The sequence below is a fragment of the Amphiura filiformis genome, chromosome 9 (genome assembly GCF_039555335.1).
Source record: "Amphiura filiformis chromosome 9, Afil_fr2py, whole genome shotgun sequence".
Lineage (NCBI taxonomy): Eukaryota > Metazoa > Echinodermata > Ophiuroidea > Amphilepidida > Amphiuridae > Amphiura > Amphiura filiformis.
In genome coordinates this window covers 22,299,333-22,320,875 of record NC_092636.1, presented here as the reverse complement: position 1 = coordinate 22,320,875, position 21,543 = coordinate 22,299,333, and the positions used below count along the sequence as shown (strand labels likewise).

Below are 21,543 nucleotides of genomic sequence, written 5' to 3'. Positions count from 1 at the left end.
TGATAATCTGCCCAAAAGTGTCTCCTTTTGACATGACACATCATATTATGATCTATGAATAGCATATATGGAAACAATATTTTGTTTTTTATTTACCTACTGTTTTCTCTAATATATTTAGGAAAGGAACAATTCATCACTGCAAGTACAGTTATACAGCTGAGGTTGGCATTAACTATTGACAAGGGAATGTTTTTAATGTCTCTCAAAAGTAAACTACAGAGGGTGCCAAGAGAGATTGATTGACTACACTACAAGATTCCTATTAGGCCTGCCTGCACAGGTACACCGTTGCCAAGTACAGTGCAGTACCAGTGTAGTACTAGTGCATTACCACCCTGGTGGGTCCTGTAAAGTAGCAGCATTTAAACTCTGCAGGCGGTCACACCTTGGTCTGGGGCGGACATTTTATAAATGAATTAGAAGAGCTACATCATATGCAAAATTTGAAGAAAAATGAACGAGTCCGTTTTATTTTAGGGCCATTTGTCTATAACTGGTCTTTACATGTAGCCCTATGGAGAGAGTGCCCATTGAGGGCGCTATAAATAATCCCTATTTTAGAAACAAAAATGTGATTTTTAAAAAACAGACACATGTGAATTTTCTACAATTTTCAGAGTATGTAGTATGAACATGTAGAAATATAATCAAGTAGTTGCCCTACCTGCTCTTCTCCGAAAAAATAAAAAGTCCTATACCTCAATGATAATGAAACCTAGGTGTCACAATAGGAATCTTGCAGTGTATGTTGAGGGAGGTTGATATTGATATGTTCATGATATGGTTCTCACTTTTTTTATAGTTTTCATAGAATCTATATATAACTATTCATACAAAATACCTAGGCGGAAGTCACAAGAATATGTTTATTTTAATTATAAAGTTGTAACATTTTTGTGAGCATTTTTCCATTGCTGCAACTGCCGCATTTTGAGTACTCTGCTGGGTATTTTTGGTTGTCGGCTGTGATATACCATTCTAATGTCTAGCTTTGTTCAAGGATTTTGTTCTTCCTCACAATATTTTGTGGCGGCATCATATTATAACTGCAGTAGCAATGGCAAAACGCACACAAAAGTTGACCTATATACTGGCCCTTTGACAACCACATTTGTGACCCATCACATCGAAACAGACCACTTTGCGGCAAGCTTCATTGACAGATAACAATGAAAGAAGATGGAAAAATATAAAGAAAATAAAAAGAATTCTGAGCTTATTTTGCCTCATAAAACATTTTTACTGTATCTGATTTCAACAAGTAAGGTGCCATTTTCAAGCTAAAAAGCAGCAATTTATCCTACTGTTTAAATCTCCATTTTCATTTCTGCCGCGAGATGGTCTGTTTCGATGTGATGGGTCACATTTAGCACCTAATACAAGATCATAACAAGCATGGATTCTGAGCTGCATCTAGATTAGCACATGGGTAGAGTCCAACTGCTGGTACTCTGAAGACCAGTCCTGATGTCTCACACACACATAGTTTATAGGTGGTTGCTGTTGGATTGTTTGTTGTACTACCAGTAGATTTGTCTAGTAATGTTGTGTTGATATAAATACCATGGTCTGCTCCTCCTTGTAGCACCAAGTTACCTTGCTGTATTGAGAAACAATTGAGAGAATAAAGCATCAAGGGTAAAGATCTAAACAATCAGTAATATAAACTCCTCAAAAAAAGTTTGGAAACTTTCCAAAACGGCTTTATATCAGAAATATTTGATATCTATTTCCACATTGGTTTATATCAATACAAACATTTTCCTTCCTGTCAAAAATGACACCAAATTTGTGACCATATCTTATTCCATGGTTGAGTAACTGTTTTTGAAAGACAAGGAGGTCTCAAACAAAATGTGCCAAATCTGCCATTGTCTGCGCCATTTGCATCAGTAAACATGAGTAAGGAATATCACACTGTTTCATTAAAAACAGTTTCGAAGTGCTGCCAGCCTAATGTACCGGTCCTTCTGCAGCCGTTGCACTTCTGGGTTTGTCTTTGACATCTCCGGTCTGACGAAACTTGGCTTTTAGCTTGGATATCATACTGGCACAAAAAGCAGGGCCTTTTTTATCAACTTGTCTGCTGTTTCAGCTTGGACCAGTTACTGTGTTTTACAACCTGCCCACCAGTATATCAACCATGGCATTACTTTTTTTAAATATAAAACTATAATCAAGTTTTCCATAAGTTATCGTCACAAATGAGGTGTCATTGTTGAAAAGGCAATGCGTAATCAAAACCAATTACTGCACCCTCATTATACCGTACTTGCATTGTTTTCTATATTTGGCATGCAGCTGCACCATAGTGGAGAGGTATATCACTATGTGTAGTACCGGTACAACATATGATGTTGATTTTGCCCGGTAAGCAAGTTTACTTGATCTCATCATATTGATAGCTTTCTGTAGTTAATAATATCAATATGTGATCGTCCACCACAAATGGGCTGTACTGTCGGCATTATCACTCTTTAAGATTGGAGAGGCAACTTTTTCTAAAAATAAGTTTTCCATTGATATATTACATTGTCTCCGTTCTTGTTTGAACAGTTGGAGAAATCCTTTTTCTATTATTTTTTCGAGAGGTTCAATGGACCGTATCCCCAAACAAGCTCTGTTTGACAATGATTATGTGACCATCCACCACAAACCCAGTGTAAAGTTGCCAGTGCTTATTCAGAGATATGGACCAATAAGCAATGCAGAAATTAGGGCTCAACCGATATGTGACATGATCACAGGGAATGAGTTGGATGTCGCTAATATTGATTTTGAGATATTAGCTAAGAAAGTGTTAAAATTCTTTTTTTGATAAATTGACATAACTTCACAAAGAAAAGTTGTATCAACATGGAGTTTTCAGTTTCTGAAAGCTCTAAATGTCTGTTTTAGAAACGTGTAAAACTCATTTTTGACCAGGGTCGACATGTGACTCATTCCCCTTGATCATGTCACATATAATTTATCAATTTTAAAGCTTGTTTAATGGAGATTTCAACTGTTTAATAACCTAAGATACTCAAAAGTGCGACTTTACACTAGATTTGTCATGGATGGTCACATATTATAGTAGTTACTTACAGGTCTGAGTTCTATGATATCAGCTTGCATATCTATCTGTTTACTCCTCAAGTCTAGACCTTCATTTCCTTGTAGAGTTACTGTTTGATCTGAGTCTATCATCAAGTCTTGACCTGTATCACTCTGTACCTGTTAGCGTAATAATGTAAGCATGAAGAATGAAATAATATTAGATTGTCAATGGACATTGGTTACAATATGACAGTCAAATGCTTTAGTCAAAAATGAAAGAAAGCAAGCACAAAATAAGCTCAAGGAGGGTCACCAGGTGCTGTCAAATCACCAATGCAGTGGAACAATCTTTCACCTAATCTACAAATTTATGTCGACCAATATGGTTGTTCCAGTGGCGTAGCTGCCTCCCCTGTAAAAAGTCTTCCCCCCTACCTGTGGGATGATGGTCGCCCCGATATTTAAGATTTGTAGGCCTATTTTTGTACTTTTTCCCCCTTCAAATTTGTCTTGCTTCCCCCTTTGCCCACCCTCTGAAAAAGTGCTGGTTATGCCACTGGGTTGTTCTCATTTCTACTCTTGCTCTTTACAGTTCTTTCTAACACTTGCTATGTTTTCTTTCTATCATTACCTCCTTGTCGTAGTCTTGAAATGGAAAGTAATAACAAAAGTGCAAGTTATGATTGTGCATGTGTTTATGTGTACATATGTGTAGGTGTGTATTGTCAAAGGAACCTTGGAAAAAATTATATGCAACTTACCCCAGGTGCAATGACAGCCGATGCTTTCAATGTTTTATACTCTCCAGGTGGTGCTTTCATTTCTTCTCTAACACCGGGCACCTTGAAGATACTTTTGCCTGTCTCAGGATGATACACTTCAAACCCATGAGATGATACCAACACAGTTTCATCACCACTTACTTTCACTGAAAAGCAACATTGCCATAAATAAAGCCAATTTAGCTAAGAAAGTTGAAATACTTTTGGGGGAGAATATAATGTGACATGATTTTATCAAAAGGCAACAAGGGATATGGCCGTAACTATTAAATACATTGAAAAAATGACAATACAAAAAGCTTGTCACTTTTTGCTACAATAAGGATTTTAAAAAAAACACAGGATACTAGGCAAGTTGAGGATTGCATGCTTTGGTGTGGTTGGATCATATCATTATGGTTTCATACTCCATATGGAAGAGAGATCCACATCAATATGCACTTCCGGGATCCGCACTAATAATATTGTGACTATCTCCACGGCACTCGGATTCCCTTCTGTAGCATGTTTCTTGTAAGTGCATTACAGTGCATGTGGGCTTTCAGGATGCGATGTTGTGTGTGTTGTGTAGAGCACTTCATGGTACGATGCAGTCTGTGTGCACAAGAGAAGTTCACATCGGTACACATCTTAAGAGTGCGTATTGATGCGGATCTCGTACCCTGTGTGGATTTGCCCATTATACACCACAGGTGGAATTTCACTTTGGATCAAAATTGATTTTCACAAACTCATCTTGCCAGAATCAAGAGAATCAACTCACTGTGTGCGGAATAGGCATGAATCTAGGAGAATCAATTTTGATTCTCGCAATCTAAGTTTAAGAGAACAAGAGAATCCATTACCGTGGTACTGCTATTGATTTTGTATAGGACATTGGAAATTTTTGCAATCAATGTGTGGATTATCTAATAACTACATGTATACTATGCTGTACTGCATGTACCCCTAATTGTGGTTAGTGTGGTACACCGCAGGACACAGTGACATCGCCCCGATATCTTCATAGTAGAAATCGCCATGGTAGGTTGAATCCACAGCCACCGATGGCCATTTTATTCGGACCTTATGAGATGCATATTATTAGCGAAGTGACCTGACTAAGGCTACTGACAATAGACGGGTAATTGATTTCTCGCTGTGTGAGCAAGCTTGTATACGACATTGCGGTCAATGGTTATACTGTCTCCACTTGAGTGAGTGCCGCTATAGCCTGCTGCTGCGCTGTAGTCCATGGACCAACGCATATATAAAATTGAGAGTTTTGGTCAAATTTTGAGTTCCAAGCGGACGGCCAATTTTCAAAGCGCACGCTAACGACTATAATATCTGTTCAACACGTATTTTCAAGTGTATGAGACCACATCTGGTTTCTTGTGAAAAATTCATTTACGGGAGATATTCATCATTTTCTAACCCAGTAACCGAAGATTTTCGTCTGATATCAAAATCGTGCATAGCAATTCACGTGTATCGATCCCGTGTATTCATTTTAATGTCTCTGCTGCACCAAATAATTATTAGCCAGGTGATGTCGGTGTGCAGGAGGCCCATGGCTGCTAACTACCAGATTTGTCTACAAAAGTATGAAAGGACATGTGTATATATGAGCATTGCCGTATAATGGGTACAGTCTAAATTCAATGTTTTGTCCCCATAAAACCTTGTGGAGAAAAAATCTTTCACACTTATTGACTTACGTAGAATAGTTGTTTAGATCAATTAACCTTTAAACTTTTAATTGATAAATACATTCAGAAAAACAACCCTTAACAATATTGTCCAGTTCCATAATGAATTCAAGAATTATTTTGGTACTAACCTGATGAACCAGATCGAGCTGTATTCTGCAGTTGAATCTGAAAGAAGAATGCAAATATGAGTCACATGCAGTCAGTCATATATTAAAAAACATGGTAACTTTCACCTGTTTTATGAATCCAAAATCCAAACTATCCAAACTAATGTATGTGTTTAATTGTTGTGCTGTTATATTTTATATTTGAATGAAATAAAAATGAATGAACTAAACATCTTTCAGCCCTAATATTTCAGAGTGTCAATAGAGGTTGTGCGTTGATTGACTCCAAACAAAGGATTTGAACCGGTGTTCTTCACCATAATCATGGCGCAGTGCAGTCCATTCAATCAAATGTTGTCATCAACCTATTTGATTGTAGTCCATTTGTTATGTGTGTAAGACGAACTGTCGCGGTAGATTGCAATCATGCTTTTGTTGAATGCATTTGAGTAGTGTGCCATATTTACGGTATGATATGTCATATGTACAACCTCTATAAGAAAAATATGGACTTTCCATCAATACCAAAATCTAAATTTTTATGCAGAAAATGCAGCGAGGAGCTAGTTGATCGGACCAACTTCCTTGAAACATAACTGGCTGGTTGTCCCTTTAAAGCTTGGATTCATTTTCTGTTTTACAAATATTTAAAATGATCTCAATTTTGTCAAACCAGACAAAGAAATATATTTTTTAAAGTCATCTGACACAAGTGTTCACTCTTGGACCATATCATACAAATTTGAAGCAGTGGAAAAGGGGATTTGGTGCAAAAGATTTTTGGTAAAAAATGGGCAAAACATGAAAATGTTCCAGAGAATGAACACGTCCTGATAAAAACAAGTTTTACTTACGGATGAAGATGAGCCTTCTGTTGCACTGAGAACCAAATCTTGTGCTTTATAACCACCGATTTGTCCAGGTGTCGTGTAAATGGCATCTATGTCAACTGGATCATTGAATCGTAACAGGCCATTACTTAGAAAGGTCATAGGTTGAAGCCCATCCCAGTTTATATTTAGCACAAGCATTATCCCTATTGTCATCTGGAAAATATACAAAGTAAGGCATGTTGATAATTTCATGTCAATACATTGTATCCTCCTGTCAATGGCCATACCAGGTATGAACCAACTCATTGTGTACATTGTAAATTTCAATTCATACACAAAGCCAATATAAATAATGGACCTGCACAGCAAATAGTGGGTGATGCAGCCACTGGTCTTGCCGTCTAGATTTTAAAGGCAAGTGGTTATCACTCCCTAGCATGATACTAGTCGAGTGGTTGAATTTGAACAAATACCACACATTAGGGTATAATTAAGTAAAGCTTCAGTCTTATTTGGTATTCATGTTGAAATGCTAAAATTTGTGACTTTCTCCGCTTGGAGGGGGCACAGAATCAATTAAATGCTGAATTTGATGATCTGATGGCTGATTTTGGGAGATTGGCAAGTGGAAAATCGCTCACTAGGAATCGAGTTTGGGTGAGCAGTGGCGAGCGAGAGGGAGAGCTCGCCTCAAACGGTAAAGCCTGGAGCCACTCACTTCTGGAGCCCGCCATAAAACGTTATATATATGGCCATGCGTTTTGAACTCAACACCCAAAAAGGGTGGTGGCGTCACACTTTTCACTGTGATCATTTTGTTTTTTGAGTGTATCTTTGGAAGAAATATAGGTATGACAGTAAATTTGGTATCAAATGAAGGCTAGGATATTGATTAGTAACTATGGACAGTTTCATTAAGATATCTTGAACATTGGCAGAATGGCACCCAATCCAATTGACCAAGTCAGGGGTGGTGGTGGCAGCGGTGCATGTGGCAGCGGTGCACTCATGTACAAACTCTATGGGTAGTTTGTATTTTAAGTGCACACAATTGTAAAATTGTTCATTATGTACTTCAAATATGTCCTATTACTATAAAATTGGTATCAAAAGATAGCTTAGTTGTCCATGTAAACATTTAAATACCTTAACTTTCTTAAAAGAAAATGAGAGGACTGGTAGTCACAGGTAAGTCACATGACATACAAATTTGTCCCTATGCTCTACACAGTAAACCCAAATTTTCAAGCGCAATATACTGCTAGAGATTACCATCGCTGTATTTTTAAAAGTATACCCCCTAGGATAGCAAAAGTAATGTATACATTTTGGAAAGCTCTTGGCTCAAGGAATCCAAAAATGCACTTGAAATTAGTGTAGGGTGTTACCCTAAGAAAATATTTTTCAAAATGTATTAGACTGATGGGTTGAATAGGTATAAAATTCCACCAGCCATTTTCTGAAATACACATTGGTTTACTATCATAAAGCCCTATATCATCAGAAAGCTAATGGTCTGAACATTTCAAAACTGCATTAAGAATTGATGGAGGGGTACACATGAATGAAAACCAGTACCCCAAGTAAGCTTCAGCAAAAATATAAAATGGGCTTGCATTTTTTACATTATTTCTTTTCACATTATACCCTACACTAAATTCTGATTCCATTTTTAGATTCCTTGGACCAATAGCTTTCCAAAAATGTATACTTTTGCTATCATAGGGTGTATAGATTTCCAGATATGACAATTTATACCAAAAAAGGTGCATTGTGACAGAAAAATTAAGGTGTGACGCAAAGTCGGCGAGTTCACGACGCATGGCCATATCACTGCTGGAGCCTACCACTCAAATTCAAAGAACATACATCTAACTGAAGTTATCCTATAAGCATGATCCAGTATTGGTAAAATCTTGCAGAAATATCTAGTTTCTGTAAGTTGCTACCTGGCACTCAAACTCTGCTAGCCCTGACAGAAATAGATGACACCCTGGGTATGATGCTAACTGTGATCCTTATGTACATGTAATGCACCCTTTTTATTTATTACCTTGTAATTAATCCATACATATATCAAGTAGAAAATTAATCAACCTTTATCAATAGCGCTATTACAAAATTCTAAACTTGTGCCACAACTCACATGTCTATACTAATTTAGTCTGCCTTTGCACAAAAGGCTGAAAGAGAACATATATTCTGAGTAGCATATAATGGAAGTATTTCAATTTCTGGAAGAATATCACCAGTCTTTTATTAAAAAGAATTATTGATTGGCCTATTTGATGAATTTGAGCATTTAATATACTAGGATTTGAATCAATTACGAATTGTAAAACACTTCAACTTACCAATAGATTAACTACTGCAGCGATGAAAACCAATGCTAATATTACGTATGCAAAGAACCTTTACGACCTCTGAGGCCAGTCTTGTGCAAGTGTTCTTCGTTGATGGGTACATGCCCAGCACGGAAGTTGCTGTTGTGTTCTTTATTTACTCTTCTTCTCTCTAATGACTTCTCTAGCATTGAAAGGCCTCCATTAGCACCCTGTAACAGTCCAACAAAAACATGCATGAAAACATTTACAAGTAACATAACGCGATAAGAACTCTGTCGTGCATGCGTAGGACTCTTGAAAAGGGTCACAAGTTATAAAATTAGTTCATTCAAAAAAATTAGTCTCAGGCCAGACTGTATGTGGCTATCTCGTGTTTGTTAGGATCGATGAGCGTCAGACCGACACAAACTAGCTGTGATTGTGAAGGAGACTATCATAAAATACAATGTGACATCCACGCTTGGAACAATTGGAGTACGGAAGAAATATTCATTAATGGGACTGAAGCAATGTGGCCATTTCTATGTTTGTACCAGGCATTTTACAGACTTCTACAAATTCATCCAAAGGTAAGCAAAGGGTTGGGGGATCACATTTTTTACTATCCCTAAAACGGAGTTGAGGTCCGCTAAAAGTAGACCATTTAATTTCGGGGGCTGTATTTGGTGTACAGGTCACATTATGAACAATGAGTGAAAACCGACAACATTCACTAGTGAATTATAGCGACACTGTAGTAGACAGCCGATCACAGAAGAATGGCTGTATACAAGTAGCTACATGTATGTGTTGCTGCGATTTAGCGTGTATTATTCCTCGTCTGTTTACAAACAGAGAGGTAGACAAAAGACCTGTCAAAACTGTTCCAGTTGTCCAAACACTCAAGTATAAGAAGGGTGGTCCACAATAGAGTGATAGAGTGATTCATGAATAGGGGATTAAAATGCTGTGAAGTAGCACCATGTGCTTCTTTTGTCAAAAAAGCTGTGAAGTAGCACCATGTGCTTCTTTTGTCAAATTTGCCATCAAGATTTTCAATGGAAACAGTTCAGACCCAGCATGCCCAGATTCCAGAACACGATTATGTCAATAAATGAATATTTTGTTCTGGGACTGATTAAACGGACCATAGTTTTCAGTAGTCTGAATAATCAGACCCAGAACAAAATAAAAACAAATAACAAATAAAAACTTTGATTGTGCGCAAACCCGATGGTTCGGTCAAGCTACTGGTCTACAGGAAAGCTGCACACACAGACCAGTATTTAAATTTTGCTTCACATCACCCTATTCACCACAAGTTGGGCGTGATCCGCACATTATTGGACAGAATGAATAGTGTTATATCTGAAAAGAAGGACAAAGATCATGAAGAAGGCAAAATCAAGCACACACTTAAACAATGTGGCTATCCCGAGTGGACTATTAATCATGTCAAACGCAAGATGGAGAGTAAACAACAGGCAACAAAGCCCAGTAAGAACAAGAACTCCACAGAAAAAAGCAAAGGACTTATAATGTTGAAAAAATGACGGAGACAGCCACTCGTATTTTTAGAAAACATGGCATAGCTACTGCGGTACGTCCCTACACCACATTAAGAAAAATGTTGGTTCATCCAAAGGACAAAAGAGACTCCAGGACTACCACGGAGCGCATTTATGAAATCCCCTGTGCAAATTGTGACAGTACTTATGTAGGAGAAACTGGGCGCTCAAACAAGATTGAACGAGCATAAGAAAGAGACAGAGAAAGTAGCGCGTAGTAAAGGAACTTTTACTCGACAAACAAGGAAACAATCGGTCAGTGAACAGTCCAAATCAGCGATTGCGGACCACGCCGCACAACAAAATCATATTATCAATTGGAAAGATGCCCAAGTCCTCGAGAAAGAATGTAATTGGGAGCCCGCCAGTATCCGTGAAGCAATCTGGATAAGGAAGAGAGCACCGAACACCATGAACAGAGACGAGGGGCCCATTACCTTAGTCATGTACGACCCACTTCTGAGGCGCTGGTGCGCCTCTGTTGGTGTACAGAAGTCGAAAAAAACATCACTCTGAAGATGACCATCGTCCAAGATGGTCGAAACTGTCAGGTCAGTAAAACAAATTGGTTTTGTCAAGATGAAATATTGCATTTGAGTTTCTACTTGAAAACCTAATGAACCTCTTCAAGAACAGAACAAAATATTAATTTCTGACATGATCATGTTCTGGGTCTGAACTGTTTCCATTCGAAATGTTGATGCCAAATTGGACAAAAGAAGCACATGGTCCTACTTCACACTTTTTTAATCCCCTATTCATGTTGCATTCACGAATCACTCTATTGTGGACCATCCTTATGATACTTGAGTATTTGGACAAGCGGAACAGTTTTGACAGGCCCTTTGTCTACCTCTCTGTTAAAACAAATGAGGAGGTCGAAATTGTCCTCCTCTGCGAATACGAAAGGCAGCGTAATAGTACGGCACTAAGTTTTCAGCACAGAACTTCAGCGGTCGTAAATTTGGCGCAGTTTTAATTAGGGTGTATACGGAAGTGGGATTCTGATTGGCTAATTGAAATTTGAATCATGTCATCATTCATCACATCGTTAGGGACAGGCAAATCTGAGTGAGGGCGCTATTTATTTTACTTGATAATAAAGCCCTATGTAAATCTGTGCCATTTTGTGCCACTGAAAACACCATTTTTGGAGAAAATGATGAATAAAACCAAAATTAATCTGTTTCAGATGCTCTAGTTTGCATTGACAACAGATTCAATGCTTTAGGAAGCAGAATGCAACATTGACTTCACTTTTGAATATTTTTTTCTGTGAGATATGCCTTGATGAAAATCACCGTTTTGGTCAAAAAAGGGGTCAAAAAGGGGCATTTTTGGGAAAAAATTCTATTTTGACCCAAAATTCATCTTCTGACAAAAGGAAACATGGTTTGACAAAAACTTTCATCCTTTTCACATAACAATTCCAGTTTACTTATTTGCTGGGAGAAAGCACTTTTTTGTTATCGCTTGGGAAAAACCATTGTTTTTGCCTAAAATGGCCGAAAAATGGCAAAATTTGACCAAAATTAGCACAAAAATCACTTTTTTACCACCTTTTAATTTGAATTTTCATACAAAATTTCACAGATGTGTTGAAAATGATAACATACATAATATTCAACAAAAATTAGATTAAATTACAGTGAAAACAAAAAATTGACAGGGGGGCACAAAAATTATCAAGTCCCCCATGCACTCCTATGGTAAGTCTTATCAGAGAAAATGGCCCAATGTTCCGACAGTAATTTCGTCATAACTTCACCTAGCAATACAGTAGAAGATTGGTTTTGGTGTCAAATTGTTTCTGAGAAGTTCTCTCTTCCAATAAACATCAATTCATGTTAATAGAATTAATTTGAAATTTTTATGCCTGTCCCTAACATCGTCATCGGCACCTCATTTGCTGGTCAATCAAGCTGCGTAGCAACGCGTGACCTTGTTCTTTTAACACAATAATCAGACAAGGCAGACGGACACCTCTGAAGTAATTTCCTGAATGGTATAATGGGTTAATGTGTAATTTAAGTTTAAGCAACATGTGTAAAAGTACATGAATATCAATATGATGAAGTTGGTCAGCTTAAATTTTAACAATACACTATTCACAAACCCAACAATAAATCTTTACGATAAACACGTTATTAGAATAGCACCTTTTTAGCGACCAGATAAGTGTAATTAAAGCAGTGCACTTCAAATAACCATGTGCTTTTCAATACATTTTACTTGTACTTTCGTTCCTTACCTCAAAATCAGACGCCATTTTTCTTGGGAAGTAAACAATTATTGTTATTCTGACATACTATAATCATTTAGTACACGCAGTAACAGAGTAGTAATGTCAGCCACGTACCAGACCTGTCATCCAGGGACAACCTCATAAACAATGTAAAGTTCTAATTTGACGCATGCCGTTGTATTGAGCTCCTTATTTTTTCACTAATTGGTAGATGAGGTTTTCGTGACACTTGTTTTCTGCGCGTGCGTGGCGTGGCGTCTGCTTCTTCCGCTCGGATTGCTCTGCAGCAGAAACGATGGCCGAATCGCTAAGAAGATTGGTTAAAACAGGGTCTTTTTCCTTACTACAGGAGAAGTTAGAGCGATGGAACGACAGTTATCTTGTAAGACAAATAGATCAGATTATTGCAGTATTTATGAAAAATCCTGACATGCTTTTGTTGATGTGTTTGCTGTATTTTCATATCTTTACGTTTTTACCGTCCATTTTGTTACCATGGCAAGAGGACGCTGCATTGGCTGGCATGGCTGGCCAATGCATGCAGCCCTGGCCTGGGGCAGTGCATTGCCACTGCCAGGGCTGTCAACTGTCATGCACTGGACGTGACACTCACGCATTCAGTAGCCAAGGTGGGCATGTGGGAGCCAAGCAGCGGTCGAATTCGACGGTATCGCATCGCAAAATGCGATGCAATTTCCATCAACTGCTATCATGGGCATGGCTAGCCTATGGCATGCACTTTTCCAAAATAGCTAAAGTGCTATACATAAATTTGAGCTAAATTCCACGTCAGATATTCCCAATCTTCTTCCTATCTCTCGCTTTGATATTCCTTCCTCCGAAAGGGCAGAAATTTGCCCTTTTTCGAATATTTTTTCGATATATTTGATATTTTACTAGCAACAAGGTGTAGGTATCAGTCTAGTACAAGGAACTTATACGATGTCCTCATTCACAAACTGATACTATCTGTCCATCGTATAAGACTGTTACCGCACGGCAACTGGTTGAAGGAATATTACACAGTCAAGAATAGGCTCCATCATTTTTTTGTTCTGATCCCTCCCAGTCTCCCAAAACATCAATTTAAGCGTTGTACATTTACTTACTTAAGATTGTCCTTTTTCATATAACGCAGACAAAGTAGGGCCAAGCTAAATAGAAATGGTCAAATTTTGGCAAAATATCTCTCTGACACTGTGTAATCCTATGTTAGTCCCATATCACATCGTTATCGGCGATCGAGGTTTTTTTTCTTCTGAAGTTTGGTTGGTACCCACCAGCGTCATGCATGTGACGTGACACAGCTAAAATAATCGACCGGGAATCGGGGATCGTTAAAACGTCAACAACTTTCAAAACAAAGAAAGCAGTAAACTTAATGGCGAGCGGTCCGAATTTTGAGCCATACAAGTTTACGTGGTGAACTAGGTATCACAGGGAAACCTCGGTTAACACATTTGTTAGTCAGTCAAAATGGCCTAAACCTGGAAATTTATACAAATTTACATTGAAATTAAAAAGAAGCTTTTTAAGAAGGAAACCTTCATAAATATGTTGTCTATACTTCACTTGACCCAAATATATGATTTTTTTTGGTGATGAGAGACTCGCACTTGTATGGAATTTCAGAGAGATTTTGATAGCAGTTCCATTAAAAAAAGGTGCTATCGTCATGAGACTAAGATCTAGAAACACCCCCGTTATGCTGTTTTGGGGAATTTTGCTAGGAGAATCTTTTTGATGAAAGTCAATCTTTGACAAGATTAAACTTTGCTACGGAAAGTGCCCGGTGGGGTCACTCAACTTGCAATACTGACCGCACGATCGTTACCAAAATCAAGGAAAAAGGGGTCATTTTTAGGGCATTTTTTCGGACAAAATTGTCCGTGAAATTGGAAAAATAGGGATGTTTTATTGCACAAATGTCTGCGAAATTGAAAAAAGGGGTTCTTATTATTTTCTCCTGATCCCGTGGCCAGATAAAAAAATCACAGGAATAAATTTGGTTTCCTACTTTGTACTCATCCCGTGATCAATATTGTCTCGGTTCTGATTTATATGCAAGGGGTACTACTTGAATTCTGTGATGCCCTTGTTAATTACTGAAAGAAAAAGAAAAACATTCATAGGCCTAAAATCCCTTCCTTGAAATGTTGAAATAGGGTCAAAATTGCAATTTATGTGTCCTCGAATCTAAAAAATAGGGGTGTTTCAGAGTACCATTTTGTCCTTGTTTTGGAGTAAAAAAGGGGGTAAAATTTCATGATTTGTCCTTGAAATTGACTGCGAAGGGGGTAATTTGTACTTGTGGTAACGGTCCTATGCGTCCCCCCTGCCAGGGAGTGACCCCACCGGGGGAAAGTGCTATGACAAAAAAGGTTTTCAGTGTTGGCTTTCTTTACTCAAGGGCTTTAATTTGGTATATAAAATGATGCAGTTTGATGGCAAATTTGAATTCACCTGGCATACCTACAAGGTGTACAGTTTGGGAAATGTGTGTGATGCGCGAATACAATATTGGCGGCATCGCGGCAGTGATAGCCGAGATTTGATGACAATGACAGAAGTTGTAGATTTGCTACAAAACACAAATATTGCATCGCCAAATGCTATGCTACATTTTTTTGCATAGCAAAATAACTGCGATGCAAAATTTGGAAACTGCTATGCAAACATGTGTTTTGCATAGCACAAACAGCTATGCAAAAAAATTGACTGAATTCGAACCCTGGAGCCAAGGTATTAAAATCTCACACCAAAGAGAGCTGCCAATTGAATTGTGTTGCTTCTTGTTGAAGTTGTTCTTCTTTTTCAAGTTTGACCATGTTCTTCTTGACTTGACTGTGGATGTGTTAGACTTGGTACCGTATGGTCATGATGGTAGCTCTAAGCTCTGAGTGTTTTACAAATAAAAAAGAGTACTTCACATTATACTTTTGGTACGGTACGGACGTACGGTACTTGAAGGAAAAAGATTTTTAAAAACACTTTTCCCGACCGACCGACCCAACTTCTGAAGTGAAAGTGATCTATGGACACGCAAACAATTTTTTTTGGCCTTATCATAGTGTCATATTTTCAATGATTAAGTGGACACCTTGTCAAGGTTTACTTTTGCATCAAGGATTTAAACAGTTGCCAAACACTTTGGCGATAAGACAAGGTTAAGGTTTAATGTGTACAATGAATTTGGAATGAGGACAGAGCTTTGATAAAGGGGGAAATGTAAAAATAAGCTAAACCAACTTTTTGAAAACAATTAAAACAATATTTTTAAAAGTGGAAACGCCTAAGAAGCTTTAAGCCTTGAAAACTTGCAGGCTAACTTAGGGCAAAATTTAATTACATCTAGAGATTTATAAAAAAAACTGTACAAAAACAAGCTCCAGTCTCCAACAGTGCCAGTACTCAATGCGGGACTCAATGCTGTACTAATACTGGTCAGTACTTGCAAAGAAATGCTGATTTCTCCATTGGATGTCATCATTTATTCGAAAATAATGGTACTGAAGTTTTTTTTTTTAAAAGAGGACATTCAAATCCTCAAAGCCCAATTGACAACACCAAAGTTTGAAATTCTGAAAAGAAGCTTGAATGTAGAGAGATATATATTGTAGGGTAAACAGTTCTATTTGTGTAGGTATTGACCCATCACACATGCTGTAGGCCCCTAGTTTCATTATGATGTTTAAAGTTTGCTTTAGTACTAGTAGGTTATGTAATAGAGAACTCTTATCTGAAGTGTCAATACTCACATGTTTTGTGCAATGGTTGTGTAGTTAAACATTGCCACAAAGATATTGATGACTTCGTGGCCTGTAAACATGCTTGGCCAGTTGAGTACAGGGTTGCCAACCCCGCGATTTGGTAGCTCAATTGGGCGACTTTTGAAGATTTTTCCTGTGACTTTTGACAATTTCCTATCCCATATAGAAACCAATGGTCAAGAATTTGGGCGGCTTTTCAACATTGGCTCCCGCGACTTCAGATAGTTTCCTGTCCCATAGAAACCAATGGTAAAGAGAAAAATTGGGGGACTTTTCGATTATTTGACCCGCGATTTGGGCTGAAATCTTTTGGCAAACCTGGTTGAGTATTATAGCATCACTTATCTGTTTTCAACTGAAATCACATTTGGCTGGTACAAGGGGGAGAGGCCTTGATTTTCAATTAGGTAGAAATGTATTTCTTTTCAAAATTATGGTAAATTTACCCAATTTTTACTTCCAAAATTTCAAGTACCGTATTTCCTTTATGAAGCTGAAACTGGCTTGCAGGAAGCCTGGCATTCTAGGGTAATTTTGTACTTAGGTACCTGATGCATTTTTCGGGCAGATAATCGGGTACCCGATTAAACACAAAAAATTATTTGGGTTTATATTACCAAAATTTATTTGTTTTCTTTTATATTCAACCCATATTTGGTGTTTTACCCTGATTTTACACTGTTTTGTTCAGCTTTTAAAAAGTATTGGATACAAATTCAATGCATTTTGAAATCATGAACACCCGGCATGAACACAAATTATCACTTTGTTAAATTGAAAAACACAAATTTTTTTTGTGCTTGTCCACCTATATAGCTGTAAAACATCCCATTTTGTTATTTTAAAATTTCAAAATTATTTTCATAATAGACCACCTAATAATAACTGTGTGAGCTCCTTTTGGAATGAATGCAACAGCTATTGACATGATCTTAAAAAGTTTCGAAGAGACTGATCAATATAAATTTATGCTGTGAAGATGGAAGTTTCAGGGAAACAAAACATTTTAAAAAAAGAGCACAATTTTTTTGAACAGTAGGAGAAACATAATTCTTACTCAAATGTAGAAATCTGAGGAAAACAGCAAGGGTAACACAAAAACTTTTTAATCAATCAAGAGTAAAGGAAACATAATGGATTCTTGCATTTTAAAGAATCCATTCCACTAGTATAATAATATTGATCAGTCCCTATTTACTGACGAAACAAATATCAGTACAAGATGAAGAATTTTTGTAACCCTCTTATACCCCGTCTCTTTTCACTACAGGTGAATACATCTGATCAGAATGTGAACCGTTGTTGTGATCTGATTGAGCTGACATCGCGTCTCCAAGGGCAACTTTTCATGCTCTTAAATCTCACATCAGCTGAAGGTTAGTACAGGATGCGTGCTTTGTAATTGATATGATGCCCCAAGTCTGTGGCTGTATGACCCGCCCCCTTAATCTGGGCGTTAAGAGCAGTGGCGTAACTCACTACACCTACCCTGGTCATGGGGAAATTCATAATGCAGCTTATGCCTGTCAGAGTTGTGGAAAGGTTTTCCTGTTTATGCTAAGATTGAAAGAACAAAGTATACCTTGGTATGTTGGTTTTACAAAAATTCTGTAATTACAAGTAACAAGTAAATGCTTAGAATTCCAAAATAATTTGTGGAAAAAAGCATTTATAATTTAGTCATTCATTTCTATTATTAAAGTCACATAATTTTGATATAAAATTGGATCGATTGAGCCCATATTAATTGGTCGAGCTATGAGTTTTTAAATATTGAATGTAGTCGAGTCCAATATTTTAAAACTCATGCGGAGACCAATAAATATTGGCTGTAGGCCTAAAGCATCCAATTTTATCATTATTTATGTTTTGGATCCAAGTTTTTCACACTTGGATTAATCTAAACATAATAATGGAGAGAATCATGTCTGGTCCCCAGTTTGTACCTATTGTTGACAGTGGGTGAATGCTGCCCTCAAGCCTTCAAAATTTTTTTATAGCTGTTGGTCTAAGATGTAGCTATGCTATGCCAATCTTACTCAGCAAACAGTTATTTTGGCAGCTAGTATGGTACTTTAAAAGAAACAATTTGAACCCTCTACAGGCCTCCAAAAACCGCGGGAACGGCGTTCCCAGAAAGGTCACAGAGGTCACAGAAAAAAATTGCAAAAAAAAAAAAAATTTTTTTTTTTTTTTTTAAATTTGTTTTTCCCAAAGTTTTCGGCGATTTGAGAACCACTGGACCTATTATGAAATTTCTGGATCATTCACAGTTAATTTATTAAAAAGAAGAAAAAAATAATAAAAAAATTACAGTTTGTTATTCTGTATATGCAAACCATTAACTAATGTTTATTTCTTCATCTATCACATATTATAGATGCATTGGTTTTCCATGCATTTATAATATGTGATGAAGAGGTAAACACAAGTTAATGGTTTGCATATTAAGGATAACAAACTGTAATTTTTTTCCATTTTTTTTCTTCAAATTATCTGTGAATAATCCTAGCCCTTCAGAATAGGTCCAGTGGTTCTTCAAAGTTGCAGAATACTTCTAAAAAAATGTTAAAAAATAAATATAAAATTGTTTTTTGCATTTTTTTTACCGACATCCGACATCCAATAATCGGTTGAGCCCTAGATGTGATTATACCCGGTATCAATCATATACTATATACATGTACTATAACTTACGACAAAACAAATGACAACATTGTTGGAAATTTGTGAGTTTTGACAGTAAAACTTTGAAATTTTAAGTTGTGTTTTTTTGTGAAAAAGGATGTAATTTTTTATAGAAAACTGTTCCAAAATAAGGCTCACATTGCACGAGAGAGCATCTAAACCCTGAGAGCTTCCAGGGCCCTTAAGCGGGCCCTGGACTCGGCCGTTAGGACTTCAAGGCTCGTGATGTCCGCTTCTGGCCATTGTAGGCCTATTTCAGTTATTTCACAGAAAATTTCCAGCACTTGTCAATTGTCATTAAGTTCCCAGACAGCAGAAAATTTTCTGGAGGCCTGCCTCAATATCTCTTAATAATGACCAGTTCAGTTTTATTAATATACTGATTTAATGATACACGTGAGTGCAGTGCTAACAATCCCTGCAATGCGAATGTGACCTAAGCTAATGATAGAATTTAAAACATTTTAGACAATTATTACAGCCACACTCAATTACATAATCATAGAGCTTTACAATATTGTTGAACAGCATTGCCATATTCATCCTTTCTTTGTCATTTTTCACATGAATGAAATAATAATTTTCAAGATGAGTCATTCACTTTTGGTTTCAACAATATTACTACAAAATGTAAAATATTTTATTATTTCCTGGGCCATGGGAACAGTGATGACCAACCAACCAAGCTATATGATCACATCACATCAAAGCTCCCATTGGCTTCCCCATTCCTTCCTTAAGGTTATTAATTATTTTAAACTGTTGTGATTTGGTAGTTCACAGCATCTTACGAATGGTAGTGAGCTTTGGCAAAAACTGCATTGCTCAATTCATAGCGAGCGTGTACACTGTAGAAGAATTAAAATATCACAGATATACTTTTATAGGTGCTGCGGTTCTTGAGTTACGTTGTAAAGAGGTCTGAAACAACAACACTTTTGTAAAACGTACATAACTCATTAACAACAATAAATTAAGCAAGTTTGCAAAGTATACGATTTGTAGAATGAACTTTTGCAAAGCATCAAGGTGTTAATTTTCAATAATATATTGATCTATATAAATGAAAATCGATTTTTAGGTTGCTTCGACCAACAATACCTCGTCTACCCTCAAACAGGTTTACAGGTTGCATGTCCTAAACAAAACCAGGAGAACAAGAGGATAATTAATGCATTTTCAATTTCTTTAGATTGCTTTTTGAAATTATAACTTGGACAAATACACAGTTGATGGCAACTACTTGCTGACTGTTAAGACCCCTAATTTACAACATTAAACACCCCATGCAAGTGATACATCAGCTTTTTGGTAAATTCTAAATGAGCATTTCTCATACATATCAGTGAATCAAAGCCGTCATGTTTTTGGTTTAAATTGGTTTGTTTTTTGTTTTGTTTTTTAATGGTCACTTATTACCATACATTGAATGAAGGTGCTACTTAAAGTATTTTGTGAATCTAGCATCCTCTTTTTATGACATTTTTCAGTACATATCCACGAAAAAAGCATATTCCCAAAATTTCAGTTGATTCCGATTTTATGCTTATGAGTTATGCATGATTATGTGTATTACACTGCTCCATAGACAATTTCGTTCTGGTGCACCAGAACGAAATTCAAATTTCATGATATCTTTGCTAAACTAATTAATCTGCAAGAAATATTTTGTACATAAACATTATGTAGCCAGAGTATTCCAGTGATATAAAAATCTCAACTTTTTTTGAGAAAAGTGGGGGATGAGGCTGTGGATCACTTAAATGCCCTTTTAAGGGGTACTACACCCCTGCCCAATTTTGTGCCTATTTTTGCATTTTTCTCAAAATTATAGCACATTGGTGCCAAGTAAGATATGTATAATATAGGGGCAAGAATTTTCAGTGCAGTAGTTGTAGTCCTTGCCCCTATAATATACATATCTTTCTTGTCACCATTGCGCTGTAACTTTTGAGAAAAATGCAAAAATAGGCACAAAATTGGCCAGGGGTGTACATACTTGGCAGTGGGGTTTGACCCCCACCCTTTTTATTTTACCCCCACCCTTTTTTATTGAGGCACCCTTTATATTGAAAATTCCTGACCCCCATGCTTTTTGCTGAGGCACCCTTTATACTGAAAATTCCTGACCCTTACCACTTTTTGCTTTTTTCCCCTATTTGTATACATTGATGAAGTCACAGGTAGTTTGGTTCAAAGTAAATCAAGTACGCCGAATACTGCATCTATCATCACACGATAGCCTAGTGGATGTTAACATGCATCAAATGGAATTTTATCTTGCGATATGATTTGCTGGCAGTGGTTTGGCACTTATTCTTGTGGTTTGGCACTTATTCTAGGATGATTTTATCATTCAATGAAAATATATTATAAGCTGGCACTCCCACCCTTTTTATTTTACTCCCACCCTTTATATCAATCCACCCTTTTTACCAACAAAGTTTAAACCCCCACCCTTTTAAGGATTTTCCAAATTTCCAAGTGGCA

The 21,543-nt window shown here is 37.0% G+C and overlaps 2 protein-coding genes across 3 annotated transcripts in view; one reads left to right on the top strand and one right to left on the bottom strand.

The window, feature by feature from the left end:
• Window positions 1–376: 376 nt before the first annotated feature.
• Window positions 377–12,657, bottom strand: LOC140160749 (beta-sarcoglycan-like). Its single transcript, XM_072184049.1, is given in 8 exon segments — window positions 377–1,603; window positions 3,091–3,219; window positions 3,804–3,970; window positions 5,647–5,683; window positions 6,480–6,671; window positions 8,813–8,874; window positions 8,877–9,012; window positions 12,602–12,657. Coding segments are annotated over 8 exon segments (957 nt in total). The 5' UTR covers window positions 12,620–12,657; the 3' UTR covers window positions 377–1,387.
• Window positions 12,658–12,822: 165 nt separating this feature from the next.
• Window positions 12,823–21,543, top strand: part of LOC140160748 (mitochondria-eating protein-like) — a 100,458-nt gene continuing 91,737 nt past the window's right edge. Inside the window, exons 1-2 of one of the 2 annotated variants that reach the window (XM_072184048.1) lie at window positions 12,823–12,977; window positions 17,636–17,741. In XM_072184048.1, coding sequence (XP_072040149.1) covers window positions 12,891–12,977; window positions 17,636–17,741 — 193 coding nt within the window. In that variant the 5' untranslated portion in view covers window positions 12,823–12,890. The remainder of the gene's footprint in view (window positions 12,978–17,635; window positions 17,742–21,543) is intronic. The other variant, XM_072184047.1, reaches the window with a different exon arrangement.